The sequence below is a fragment of the Carlito syrichta genome, unplaced genomic scaffold (assembly GCF_000164805.1).
Source record: "Carlito syrichta isolate Samal-C Ts95f unplaced genomic scaffold, Tarsius_syrichta-2.0.1 Scaffold303236, whole genome shotgun sequence".
Classification (NCBI taxonomy): Eukaryota; Metazoa; Chordata; class Mammalia; order Primates; family Tarsiidae; genus Carlito; species Carlito syrichta.
Window position 1 is genome coordinate 98851 of NW_007247332.1, and position 14737 is coordinate 113587.

The 14737-nt window shown below is 46.4% G+C and overlaps 2 protein-coding genes across 4 annotated transcripts in view; one reads left to right on the forward strand and one right to left on the reverse strand.

Annotated features, from left to right (window-relative positions):
* Window positions 1-7851: 7851 nt before the first annotated feature.
* The window catches only part of FBXL12 (F-box and leucine rich repeat protein 12), a 7331-nt gene continuing 445 nt past the window's right edge, over window positions 7852-14737 (reverse strand). For 2 of the 3 annotated variants that reach the window (XM_021712406.1, XM_021712407.1), the window contains exon 2: window positions 7852-9237. In XM_021712406.1, the coding sequence (XP_021568081.1) occupies window positions 8416-9237 (822 nt within the window). In that variant the 3' untranslated portion in view covers window positions 7852-8415. Of the gene's footprint in view, window positions 9238-12917; window positions 13017-14737 lie in introns of those variants that run through there. The other variant, XM_021712408.1, reaches the window with a different exon arrangement.
* The window catches only part of UBL5 (ubiquitin like 5), a 9084-nt gene continuing 8892 nt past the window's right edge, over window positions 14546-14737 (forward strand). The window contains exon 1 of the mRNA XM_021712409.1: window positions 14546-14550. The gene's annotated coding sequence lies outside the window, so the exon portion shown is untranslated. The remainder of the gene's footprint in view (window positions 14551-14737) is intronic.

The window sequence follows — 14737 nt, forward strand, 5'->3', positions numbered from 1 at the left end:
CACTCCAGCCTGGGTGACAGAGTGAGACTCCAACTCAAAAAAAAAAAGAAAGAAAGAAATGGGGTCTCTCTGTGTTTCCCAGGCTGGTCTCAAACTCCTGGGCTCAAGTGATCCTCCTGCCTCACCCTTCCAGGTAGCTGGGACTACAGGCACAAGCCACAGCATCTGGCTCAATGATAGATTTAATATGTAGTTCAAGGGCAAAGAGTCAAGAATAAGTCCAAGGATTTTTGTTCTTTTGTCTGTTTTGCATTGTCAAATTATTAATAACCTTGGAGGCCGGGCATGGTGGTTCATGCCTATAATCCCAGCACTTTGGAAGGCCAAGGCAGGAGGATCACTTGAGCCTAGGAGTTCGAGATCAGCCTGGGTAACATTAGCTGGGTGTGGTGGCATGCACCTGTCCTCCCAGCTACATGTGAGGCTGAAACAGAAGTATCCCCTAAGCCCAGGTAGTCGAGGTTGTGGTGAGCCATGATCGTGCCTCTGTGCTCCAGCCTGGGCAACAGAGTGAGATCCTTACTCAAAAGACAAAATCCTCCGAACACTTTTGATAAAGAGAGACTTTATTCAAAAAGATTACTACGTGAGGAGGAAAGCCATGATTACAATAAAGAAAACACTCTGACCAAAATATCTACAAATGCCTCAAAGGTTTGGTAGAAAAGGGCTCTTTATTTTTGTAGGGAATATTAAGCAAAATTTAAGGAATGTTATGTTTAAGGAAGGTCTCTTCTGAGCGTCCACATTGATTCCTACCAAGGATGTTACAGTTCAGGGTCCCTGGGAAGAAGAAAAAGTTTAATTGAATGTCTTTCATAAGAGCCCTGGGAGCCATCTTTTAAAATGTAAACCTCAAGGAAGATAGCACCTTGTCTCCATCTGTTTAGGCGGCTATGACAAAATACTATAAACTGGGTAGCTTTATTTTTTTTTTAAATAGAGACAGGCTTCCCCAGACTTTCTGTCAAGAAAAAAATATTTAAGTAAATAAAAATAAAATAGAGACAAGGGTCTCACTATGTTGTCCAGGTTGGTCTCAAATTCCTGAGCTCAAGTGATCTTACTGCCTTGGCCTCCCAAAGTGCTGGGATTACAGGCATAAGCCAGTGCACCTGGCTGAGGTAGCTTTTAAACAACAGAAATTTATTCCTAACAGTTCTTGGAAACCCAAGAAGAAGTATACTCAGATTTGCTGTGTCCTTACCTGATGGAAGTAGAAAGAGTCTCTCTGTGGCCTCTCTTATAAGAGTACTAATCCCATTCCTGAGGGTCTACCCTCATGATCTAATCACCTCCCAGAGTTCCCACCTCCTGATAACATCACCATATCCCATGGGTTAGGATTTCAACATATGACTTTGAGGCTGGGGGAACACAACATTCAAACACTCCTATCTCCCTATCTCAGTTTAGGCATCTGGCTCTAAGTTAAAACTACCTAGTTGTCATAGAGATATAAGAAGTTTTTCCAAAAATTATCTAGGTATGGTGGTGCATGTCTGTAGGCCCAGTTACTTGGGAGGCTGAGGCAGGAGGATTGCTTCAGCTTAGGAGGTCAAGACTGTGATAAGCCATGATCATGCCACTGCACTCCAGCCTGGGTGACAGAGTGAGACCCCCACTAAAAATAATAAATAAAAAGTAAGAAAGAAGTTTTATTTTTCCTTTGGATAAAGGCAATTATCTAACACAGATGGCCATCCCAATTACCAGGAGAATTTAGGATGAACTATAAGTGGAATTAGTACTGTCAAGTCAAACAAAAGAGTCAACCACAAGGTTTACATAAATCAGAAGGGTAGTTGGTGCTTTGCAGCAAGCTATTTCCCATAATACAAGGGTGGTGGGGTGGTCTCTTTTCAAGATAACAGACTCAGGGAATATTCAACATCATCAACATACAATTAATTGTTATACTGTGAGTGTCTCACAAGTAAAACTGAAAAGTACTCTCCCACAATGTAATTCCTAGTCTTAAAACTTCAATATACAACATATTATATTGTGAAGTTTTTCTAACTTGCTGTCCAGACTCCATATTATTCTGCCTGTTAACTGGGCATTACAAGGTCCAAATTAGGATAAGAAGTCAACAGTTGGGCAACCCTCTCGGGCCCCCTCCCACTGTGGAGCTTTTCTGTCCTCTCAATAAATCATTACATTTCTCACTCAATGTTTTCAACTTCTTTCCATTTATACATTATAAATTTTGAGAGGTTAAGAACAGCTGGGCATGGTAGTTCACACCTGTAGTATCCGCACTTTGGGAAGCCCAGAATGGAGGATTGCTTGAGGCCAGGAATTTGAGACCAGTCTGGGCAATGTATAAAGATCTCGTCTCTAAGTAAAATTAAAATTAAATAACTAATTAAAAATTAGCCACACCTGTAGTCCCAGATACTCGGGAGGCTGTTGGAGGCTGCAGTGAGCTATGACCGAAGCACTGCACTCCAGCCTGGGTGACAGAGAGTGATTGTCTCTTTAAAAAAAAAAAAAGAAAGAAAAGAAAAAGAAAAAAAGTGAGCATTGCATGTTATTTCTTAAAGACAAAAGTAACCAATCACTAATAGTAATGGGAAAAATTCTTGTCTTTGACTATTCCTATTAATTTAGGTGTTTTAAAAACTCTTTTGGGGCTGAATGCAGTGGCTCACACCTGTAATCCCAACACTTTGGAAGGCCGAGGTGGGGAGGATTGCTTGAGCCCAAGAGTTTGAGACCAGCCTGGGAAGCACAGCAAGATCTCATCTCCAAAAAAAAATTTTTTTTTAGTTAGCTTGGAGTGGTAGTGTGCACCTGTAGTCCCAGCTACTGAAGAGGCTGAGGCGGGAGGATTACCTGACCCCAAGAGGTCGAGGCTGTGGTGAGTCGGAATAACACCCACTACACTCTAGCCTGGGGGACAGAGTGATACCCTAACTTTAAAAAAAGAAAAATTGGTCCATCAATGAATGAATGGATAAATAACCTGAGGTCTGTTCATACAATGGAACACTAGTCAACTTAAAGAGGAAGGAAATTCTAACACATGCTCCAACATGGGTGAACCTTGAAGACGTTATGCTCAGTGAAAAAAACCAGTGACGAAAGGACAAACACAGTATGAACCCACTTGTAGGAGGTCCTCGGAGGGGTCAGGAAGCAGAAAGTAAAACAGTGGGTGCCAGGAACTAAGGAGGAGGAATGGGGAGCTAGGACAGTTTCAGTTTCCAGAATGAAAAAGTTCTGTAGACTGATTGTACAGCAACGTGAATATCCTTAATACCACTGAACAATACACTTCCTTTTTTTTTTTTTTTTTTTTTAATTGGAGTCTCACTCTTGTTGCCCAGGTTGGAGTGCAGTGGCACACTCACGGCCACCACCATCTCAACCTGCTGGGCTTAGGTGACCCTTCCGCCTCAGACTTCCAAGTAGCTGAAACTACACACATGCCACCATGCCTGGCTACTTTTTTTGTGATTTATTGTAGAGACGAAGTCTCACCAAGTTGCCCAGGCTGAACTCGAACCCCCGGGCTCAGGCAATCCTCTCTCCTCGGCCTCCCAAAGTGCTGGGATGACAGGCTGAGCCACCATGTCCGGCCTAAACAGTACACTTACTTTTTTTTTTTTTTTTTTTTTTTTTTGAGTTGGAGTCTTGCTCTGTCTCCCAGACTGGAGTGCAGTGGCCGCTCCCGGCCACCGCAGCCTCACCTGCTGGGCTCCGGCGATCCTTCCACCTCAGCTTTCCGAGTAGTCGGAATTACAAGCATGTGCTACCATGCCCATCTGATTTTTTGGTTTATTGTAGAGATGAGGTCTCGCTGCCCAGGCGGGTCTCGAACCCGCGAGCTCAGGCAATCCACTCACCTCAGCCTCCCAAAGGCACAGGATTACAGGCTGAGCCACCGAGCCCGACTTCAGACACTTTCTAATGGTAAAGATGGGCCAGGCACAGTAGCTCATGCCTGTAATCGTAGTGCTTTGGGAGGCCAAGGCAAAGAGGATTGCTTAAGCCCAGGAGTTTGAGACTAGTCTGGGCAACATAGTGAGACTCTGTCTCAATAAAAAAAATTTTTTTAAAGAAAAGAAATAAGCCAAGCGTGGTGGCTCATGCCTGTAATACTGGCACTTTGGGAGGCAGAGGCGAGAGACTAGCCTGGGCGAGACCTAATCTCTACAATAAATAAATAAATAAATAGTCAAGTGTGGTGGTGCATGCCTGTGATTCCAGACTCCTACTCAAAAACGAAAGGAAAGAAATACGTAAAAAATGTCAGATTCTGTGTTAGTGTTTTGTTGTTGTTGTTGCTGTTGTTGTTGACCTTTTCTAGGGGTAAGATGGATACTCTTCCTTAGGGGTTCCATCTCAGCCCTGTGGGTAGTTACCGGTGTTTATGCTTGCTATTCTTACATTATTATTATTATTGCTGTTGTTTGTTTTTTGAGTCATGGTCTCACTCTGTCATCCAGGCTGGAGTGCAGTGGCAAGATCACAGCTCACAACAGCCTCAACGTACTGGGCTAAGGCAATCCTCCCACCACAGCATCCCTCGTAGCTGGGACTACAGGTGTGTGCCACCACACTTGGCTAAATATTTTTTTTTTTGTAGACACTAGGACTCACTATGTTGCACAGCCTGGTTTCAAACTTCTGGATTCAAGCAATACTTCACCTCAGCCTCCCAAATTGCTGGGATTACAGGCATAAACCACCACACCCAGTCCGGGTTCCTGTTTCTAAGTTGGAGGAACTTTGGCTGCAGTGTCAGTCCTGACCCCTTCCTCTCTGCACACTCACACCCACACACCTTATCTGACTAGTGGGTATGAAAAAGGGGACTGGGCATCTTCAGTCCATACTTTTTCTCTCTCCCTTTGGGAGTCTGCGGGACCACAGAGAAGGGCTATTTTGATCAAGCTTGGGATATGCAGCTAGCATCCAAGGCAGAGAACCCTGTGGTTGACCAGCTGTCTCATCCCGGAGTGCATTTGGCAAATTTAAGACTGAAATATCAGAAGTCTTCCTGGGGCTGCTCAGCTTAGCTACATCCTTCAAGCCACCTTTCATCAGTCATGAAGTTGGTATTTTCATCTCTGATTCTCGTGCCTCATCCCAAACTCAGAAGGGAAATTAAGAGGTATCATGTAGCTGAGTGGGGTGGCCATGAGTTTGAGGCCAGCCTGGGCAACATAGTGAGACCCAACCACTACAAAAAAATAAAAATTAGCCAGGCACGGTGGTGCTCCCCTGAAGTCTCAGCTACTTGGGAGGCTGAGGAAGAAGGATCACTTGAGCCCTTGAATCCAAGGTTACAGTAAGCTATGATCATGCCACTGCCCTCCAACCTGGATGACAGAGTGAAACCCTATTTTTAAAAAAAGCAGTCAGGCACAGTGGCTCACGCCTGTAATCCCAGCACTTTGGGAGGCAAAGGTGACAGGATTGCTTGAGCCCGCAGGTTCGGGACCAACCTTGGCAACATGGCGAGACCTCGTCTCTACAATAAATAAAACTGGGCATGATGGTGCATGCCTGTGGTTCCAGCTACTTGGAAGGCTGAGGCAGAAGGATCACCTGAACCCAGCAGGTCGAGGCTGCAGTGGCTGTGAGTGTGCCACTGTACCCCAGCCTGGGTGACAGAGAGTTCAACTCAAAAAACAAACAAGCCCCCTCCCCACCACTACACACACACACACAACAGAGCATTTTGCAGATTAGTATCCAAGATTGAGTCAGCATTACCTCCACAGTCCCTGATGGGGCACCATTATTGGGCCATCATTTCAGACACTGCTGCGTGGCAGCATGAGCGCTTCACGCACTGGTTAAGATTGCGGAATAAAACTACTGAGGTGCTCCTACTTTACTAGCTGTGTTGCTCTGGAAAACCTAACCTGTGCCTCAGTTCCTTATGTCTAACTTACCTTTTTGGGCTGCTGATAGGAGTCTGTGCATGAATGACTGGGCACAGTGCCTGCCACATAACAAACACTCAATACATATCAGCTATTGTGATTATCCTTATCTTCATTGGAGGGCAACCTTGAAGTTCCCAGCCTCTTATCTGCTCCCAAACTCCTGGCCTCTAGTGATCTTTCTGTCTTGGCTTCCCAAAGCACTGGGATTACAGGCATGAGCCATCACACTCGGCCTCCCTGCCTCTAAATGAATGTCTGCTGCTCCACCTCTACTAGAAAGGTAGAAAGGAGAAAAAAGGAAGGAAGCTTTTGCCCCTGGAGTTCCTTCAGGTTGGAGCGTCAGTCCACTCCCGGGACTACCTGCAGAGCTCAGTACAGGGCTGGTATTAAGCCGTCTACCACATTACCCCATGCTGACCCCAGCTCTCCAGTCACCCCCACCAGCACAGCAAACCTCACGTCCCTCCCCGCCTCCAGCAGCTCTGAGCCATCTCCCATTCCCATGTCCCGCCTGGCTCCACTCAGCCCCCAGATGTCCTGGACTGCAGCTGCTAAATTTGGTCTCAGCATTGGATAATCAGATCCTGACTATGGCCACATCAGGGGCATGCTAGTCCTCATGTCATCAGATGGAGCTTTCTGCTCCAACCCTGAGAGGAAAAAGCATAGAAGGAACATCTCCAGCTCTTCTCTGACTGATGAGCTTGGAATAAGGAAACAAGTGACCAGGCATGGTGGTTCATGCCAGTAATTCCAGTACTTTGGGAGGCCGAAGCAGGAGGATCGCTTGAGCCCAGGAGTTTGAGACCAGCCTGGACAACATAGCAAGACCTCATCTCTACAAAAAAGTTTAGTCAGGCATGGTGGTGCACGCCTATAGTCCCAGCTACCTGGGAGGCTGAGGTGGAAGGATCACTTGAGCCCAGGAGGTGGAAGTGGCAGTAAGCTGTGATCGTGCCACTACACTCCAGCCTGAACGACAGAGCAAAACTAAAAAAAAAAAAAAAAAAATTCACACCTAGCCCAGCCCTTTCTCTTTCTCCTGGTTCTGCCCAGCACAGAAAAAGCACCCTGGCCTACCAGGCAGGTGGGAAGCCCACAGAGCCCACCCAGTCGGATCATAAACAACTCATCTCACAGGTGGGTGGTCAGGGGGTTCAAAATCTGTCTGACACCTGCATCTTTCAAGTGGTTCAGACACAAAAGGCAGAAAAGGAAGCTGCTACTAACTGAATTCCTAAAACTAGAGCCACCTGCAAGGCCCTGCCTGCTCTTACCCCTAGCATCTCTAACTTTTTTTTTGAGTCATAGTCTCACTCTCACCAAGGGTGAAATGCAGTGGCACAATCATGGTTCACCTCAGCCTCAATCTCCTGAACTTAGGCAATCTTCCCACTGCAGCCTCCCGAGTAGCTGGGACTACAGGTATGTATCACCATACACAGCTAATTTTTTTACTTTTGTAGAGACAAGCTCTCACTATGTCACTCAAACTGGTCTTGAACCCCTGGGCTCAAGCCATCCTCCCCCGTCTCCCAAAGTGCTGGGATTACAGACCTGAGCTGCCATGCTCAGCTCTGACCTCACTTCCAGTTGTTCTGCTCACTCTTCACTCTGCCATACGACATTCTTCCTGTTGCTAGAAAACGCCAAGTTCATTTTTATTTCAGGGCTGTTTTCTCTTCACCTCTGAGACCTCAGCGCAGGGAGGCCTGCCCTGCCCACTCTACCAGACGGCCGTGTCCCAGTCATGTGATCTGCTCTGGTGTCTCCAAAATCAGTATAGGAATGTGTTTACCTGCCTGTCCCCTCCTCTAAGAGCTCCACCAGGGTAGGGTCTTGCCTGTCTTGTGCACTGCTCTGGCCCCAGGATCTAGAAACATGCCTGCAAAACAGTAGGTGCTCAAGAAACATTGGTTGAATGAATAAAATGAATGCTTTTTTGAAAAACGTGATTTTTCTTTAATAGCAAAATAAGATTATGCAGTGGAAAACTTGGGAAATGCAGAATACAAAATACAGCTGAGAACCTTTATGAACATTGCAACCATCAAACCACAAGTCTTGCTTGCCCTGTCTCCCTAGGTCTCTTGTGTGTGTATAGGAGTACACACAGAGTACAAGCGTGTGGGCACGCATGCATAGCTAGTCCTTCCAGGCCCCTCCAGAGGGCTGGGCCCCCCATGGGCCCCTCGCTCTTAACCCCTACTTTCTGCATTCCCCCATCCCTGAGGACAACCCTGAGGATGACCCTTCCCTGAGAGGCTTCTGGGGTTGGGAGCTATTGGAGTAAGGCTTTGCAACACAGCCGTGAGGTAGCTATGGTCTCCCCATTTCCAGGTGTGGGATCTGGCCTCCCAGAGGCTGGAATTAACAGTCTGGGAGTCCCCAAGGTCTTGCTCCTCCCCACCGGGACCTGCCCTCAAGCCTGATTATCTGCCCTCTTCGAGGAGCTGCTCAGAGGGTCTGGGGCTCAACAGAAAACTGCATGGGCCCAGCGAGAGAGCAGTCACATCCACCAGTCCATGGACTCCTTGGGACACGCCCTGACGATGACCATGCAGTGAGGCAGCCCCTCGCACAGGACCCTCTCGGCCTCCTGGCCCTCCCAGCCCAGCCCCTGCAGCTCCAGGACCCGGAGCTTGGGCATGGCCAGGCAAGAGGAGAGGATTTCGGCGGGGGAGGGCATTTCAGGGGTGACCAGGGGGCCCTGCAGGCACAGGCTCTCCAGGGCCGGCATGCCTTCCAAGACTGCCAGGCCAGGGGCCGAGAGGCCCCTCACGGTCAGCCGGACCTTGCGCACGCCTCGGAGGTGGCGGCTGATGGCCAGCAGGGTGCTGTCGGCCGACAGGGTGCAGCCCAGCACCTCGAGCCTCTGCAGGTAGTTGAGCTCCTGCAGGGCAGCGTCCAGTCCGGTCTCGGTCACCCGGTAGGTGCCGCCCAGCACCAGCGAGCGCAGGGCCCGGAAGCGCGTCAGGCCTTGCAGGTGCTCGTCGCGAAAGGCGGGCACGCGGTCCAGCACGATGCACTCGAGCAGGGGCAGCACGCTGGGGTCCTGCCGCTGGAGGAGCCAGGCCATGGAGATCTCACAGCTGTGAAGCTCCAGGGTCCTCAGGGTTCGGGGCAAGCTGGTGATGGGCACCATGGTCAGGTCGGCCACGTGCAGGCAGAGGCGCTGTAGGTTGGGGCACTTCTGGCCCAGGGCCCGCATCAGGGCGGGGGACAGCTGGGGAGCGTGGGAGCCCGAGAACAGGTAACCGCCCATGCGCAGGGAGTGGAGCCGGGATGCCATGTACCGGCGGAGGAGGTGCCACATGACTTTAGGCCGCATCTGCAAGAGCCAGAGATAGGGTGACTGGGTGAGAGCTTCCGAGGCCCCTGCCAGGTTGGGGACAGCCCAGGGTGCGGGGTTCTGGTGCCCCCAGGCTCCTCCCCAGGTCCAAGAAGATAGTTTGACCCTAACCTTGAACACATCTTTAGCGATGGGGTGGATTCTCATTAGCTTAAAAAAGTGGCAGGGTGGTGGCTCAGTCCTGTAATCCCAGCACTTTGGGAGGAGGAGGCGAAAGGATTGCCTAAATCCAGGAGTTCAAGATCAGCCTGAGCAACGTGGAACGACCTCATTTCTACAATAAATTAAAAAAAAAAAATTAGCCAGGTGTGGCGGCACACGCCTGTAGTTTCAGTTACGAGGGAGGCTAAGGCAGAAGGATCGCCTGAGCCCAGCAGGTTGAGGCTGAGGTGACTGTGAGCATATCACTATACTCCAGCCTGGGCAACAAAGTGAAACTCCAACTCAAAAAAAAAAAAAAAACTATAAAAATTAGCCAGGTGTGGTGGTATATGCCTGTAGTCCCAGCTACCCGGGAAGCTGAGGTGGGAGGATCGTTTAAGCCCAGGAGTTTGAGGCTGCAGTGAGCTTTGATCGTGCCATTGCACCCCAGTCTGGGTAAGAGAGCAAGACCTTGTCTCAAAAAGAAAGACAAAAAAAAAGTGAGAAAATTTTTTTTCAAGTTTTATAATATCAAATGTGGGTTATGATGTAGAGAAACAGATTTTATCAAACCCTGCTGGTGGAAATTGGTCTGACTCCTCTGGAAAGCAACCTGGTGGCTTCTGTTGAAACTTAAAATGTGGACACTTACTATCACCTGCTTTGTTTTTAAATGATATATATATATATGTTTGTGTTTTTGCATGCAGAAAACTTTGTATCCTACAAGGATACAAAAGAAAATGGAAGAATTTGCTGCCTCTAGGTAGAAAGAGCAAGTTAACCTGGGAGACAGACACAGGAAGGAGACTTTAATTAAGGTCTTAATTAAGGAGACCTGAATTTTTACTATTTTGCATATTTTGAATTTTGAATTTTGCATATGTATTTTTATTTTTAAAAAAACACAATCTTGAGCTGGACATAGTGGCTCAAACCTGTAATCCCAGCACTTTGGGAGGCTGAGGTGAGAGGATTGCCCGAGCCCACAGGTTCGAGACAAGCCTCATCTCTACAATACATCCCAAAAATTAGCTGGGCGTGGTAGCACGTACCTGTAGTTCCAGCTACTTGGAAGACTGAGACGGAAGGATCACTTGAGCCCAGCAGGTCAAGGTGGCGGAGGCCGTGAGTGCACCACTGCACTCCAGCCTGGGCACAGAGTGAGACTCGGGGGGGGGACAAAAAAAACAACCAATGCTTTAGGCCAGGTGTGGTGGCTCATGCCTGTAATCCCAGCACTTTGGGAGGCTGAGGTAGGTGAATCACTTAGCCCAGGAGTTTGAGACTAGCCTAGCGAACATAGCAAGACAAAAAAAGTTTTAAAATGAGCCAGGCATGGTGGCATGTGCCTGTAGTTCCAGCTACTCAGAGACTGAGGCAGGAGGATCACTTGAACCTGAGAGGTGGAGGCTGCAGGGAAACATAATCATGCCACTGCCCTCCACCCTGGGTGACAGAGTGAAACTCCGACTCAAAAAAAGGTAAAAAATAAAATAAAACTGAGCTCCCAGTCATGATGAGACAGAAAGTCAGACACACACACCCCCTTCTCTTTCGCAGTTTAGATGCAACAACTGACCAACATTTGTGCTAAAATAGAGATCATAAGACTGACAGAATGAACTCTTTGTGGCAATAAGATACTAAATTATAAACAAGGTCATGCTGGATATGGGTTAAGCCATGCACCCCTACATTTAAAATTTCAACTATGTTCTAACTGCAACAAGGTTCTTTCTCTAGCAGCTAAACAAGACTGACCTTGAGATAAGCAATGTTAAAACAGTTACAACTTATCAACCACAGACACTGACTAACTGAGGCCCCAGGTCCATAAGCTATAATAACTACAGCACTAATTAGACAAGAGGCTGGTTTCAGTAACTTCCTCTTGATAAAAAGACTACTGAGCAGAGCATGGTAGCTCACAGCTGTAATCCTAGCACTTTGAGAGATTTAGGCAACAAGATTGCCAGAGTCCAGGGGTTTGAGACCAGCCTGGGCTACTTGACAAGACCCCATCTCTACAATAAATAACAAATTAGCCAGGTGTAGTGGCACACACCTGTAGTTCCAGCTACTTGGAAGGCTGAGATGGAAGGATCACCTGAGCCCAGCAGGTAGAGGCTGCGGTAGCTATGAGCGTGCCACTGCACTCCAGCCTGGGTGATAGAGGAAGACTCTGACAAAAAAAAAAGACCACCAACTATAGAGACCAGTTTTGGCTGGTTTACAGAGGATGTGCACTTCAATGCCTTCACGTCCCTGCTTCAACTGTTGCCATGTAGGTCCTCATTACATATTTAAAGTGTATTTAAATATTAAGTCTCCACCCCCAAATAAGCATTGGTCATATATATAACATGCATGCATGTTATTATATATGTATTATTAGTATAGTATATACATAATATAGAATATGTAATATAGTGTATATATTACATAATATATAGTTATATATTATTCATGCATGTTATATATGCATTTAAGTATCTGAGTGCATTAAGACATCCTTCATAAATATTCACGGTTCCTCCTATAACCTGCTAAATATATATATTCTCGGTCAACCTGTTCAGCATAAATCCTTGTGCCACGTTCCCCCCACCTCAAAGCGCCTGCCTTTCAGTCTCTACCAAAGGCCTGCACTAAGGGTACCTAGGTGGCCTCGATGCTATTCTTTCTACTTCTATATGTTTGAAATTTTTTATAATAAAATGGTAGAAAAAATAACTAGAACACTTCTTAAAATCAATTTTTAAAAAGTTGATCTCAGCTGGGCACAGTGACTCACACCCAGCACTTTGGGAGCCCAAGGTGGGAGGATGACTTGAGACCAGGAGTTCAAGACCAACCTGAGTAACATACCAAGATCTCGTCTCCCCACAAAAATTAGCGGTGTGACAGCATGAGCCTGTAGTCTCAGTTACTTGGCAGGCTGGGGCAGAAGGCAAGCCTGAGCCCAGGAGGTCAAGGCTGTGGTGAGCTGTGATTGTGCCAATTCACTCCAGCCTGGGCAAGAGAATGAGACCCCAACTCAAAAAAAAAAAAAAGAAAAGAAAAAAGTTTACCTCAATGATAATAATTTCTCTACAGAGCCATAGTCCCTATCCAAAACCTTTGAGGACAGATGGGTTTCAGAATTCAAAATTAATATGGTGCATTTACAAGATATAATAACAACAATCAAGTCTAGGACAGTATCCCATATTCAGATTAACATTTTTCAGTATAACATAAGACTTTATCCTAAGAGGGCTAAGGGAAAGGATATTAATACCTTCATACCAGTTCAGATTAGATTTTTCCCACCCAAGTGTATTTGTGTCCAGTTTACAAAAGACTTTTCCCAGCTAGGCACAGTGGTTCACATCTGTAATCCCAGGACTTTGGGAGACTGAGGCAGGAGAATCACTTGAGCCTAGGAGTTTGAGACTAGCCCAGTCAAGGGCAACATAGCAAGACCTCATCACTACAAAAAAATGCAAACATTAGCCGGGCATGGTGGTGCACACCTGTAGTCCCAGCTACTTGGGAGGCTGAAGCAGAAGGATCACCTGAGTCCAGGAGGTCCAGGTTGTGCTGAGATGTGATCATGCCACTGCACTCCAGCCTGAGCTAAAGAGTCCCCAACTCAAAAAAACCAAAACTCTTCCCTTTACACACTTTTTGATTTTGGAATTGCAGATGAAGAACTGAAGATAATAAAATATAAATGACCCTACCCCTCAGAAATCTTGCTTCTATGTTTCAGAGTAACTTATATCCTGGACACAAGAAGACACAAAGACGTTCTTGTCACTCAAAGTGTAACATACACAACACCTGGAGGTTGTTAGGAATGCAGAATTTAAGACTCCCACAAATCATTTTAATAAGATCCCCTGCTGCATCGTATGCACAGTAAAATCTGAGAAGCTGCCTTGTAACACTGTAATAGTAAAAGGTTGGAAATAAACTAGATGTCTATCAACAGGAAAATGGATACACAGATTGTAGTATATTCATTAAACAGGTGTTAAAAAGAATGAACTAGGTTTATATGTGCAAATAAGAATCTCAAAAGCAGGCCAGGTGCTATGGCTCACACCTGTATGTAATCCCATCCCTTTGGGAGGCTAAGGCAAGAGGATTGCTTGCAGTCGGGAGTTTGAGACCAGCCTGGGCAGCATGGCAGAGACCTAGTCTCTGAAAAAAGAATCTTAAAAGCAATATTGTGTGAAAGCAATTTGTAGATGGATATATACAGTATAATAGCATTATCTAAATAAGCTAGCATTATCTAAACTTTAGAAACACATTAACAATACTGTACATTGCTTATGAACACACACATACACAGTAAATAAAACCATGAAAGGATACAAATCTGCTTTTTATAATAGTGGTTGTCTATGAAGATTTCAAAAAAGGGCAACAAATATATATATAAATGTTTTGTTATATACATGCATATGTATATATATGTAAGTTTGTGTATTTCACAATCATGATCTGCATCAATAAGGCCAAAGGTTAAGAGATTAAATCTAGGAGGCCAGTAGGTGGTTGTTTATGATACTATCTCTATACATTCCTGAATATTTTAAATATTTTATGCTAAAAGAAAAATAAACAAGATACAAATGGGAGAAAATGGAAATCGTTCAGCTGCACCACTCAAAAATTCTGGAAATTAAGTTGATTTGGGAAAGTTATTTCTCCATGAGAGATCATCAGTATTAACAATTCGTGGGGTTTTTTGTTTTTTTTTTTTTGAGTTGGAGTCTCACTGTGTCTCCGAGGCTGGAGTGCAGTGGCACACTCACGGCCACTGCAGCCTCGACCTGCTGGGTTCAGGCGATCCTTCCACCTCAGCTTCCAAGTAGCTGGAGCCACAGGTGCGCGACACCAGGCCCAGCTAATTTTTTTTTAATTTTTAAATTTTTTTTTGTAGAGAGGAGGTCTCGCCAAGTTGTTCAGACTGGTCTCGAAACCGTGGGCTCAGGCAATCCTCTCGTCTCGGCTTCCCAAAGTGCTAGGATTAAAGGCGTGAGCCACTGCGCGCGGACAATAATTCTTGATAATGTAGCTAGCCATAAACTAGCATTGATTGTAAGCTAAGTATATGCTAGACACTGCTCTAAGCCCTTTCCCTGCACGATCTCGGTGAAGTCCCTCAATAGCCCCGTGAGGCAGGTACTGTCCTTCGTCCCCATTCCGGGATGGGGAAACTGAGGCCCGGAAGCCACCTAGAAGCAGGTAAGCGATGGCGCCGGGATAGGCTCCGAACTGTCTGGCTCGAAATTCCCAGCCCAGGACCCCGACACGCGGCCCCCGGGGGGGGCCTTCGGGG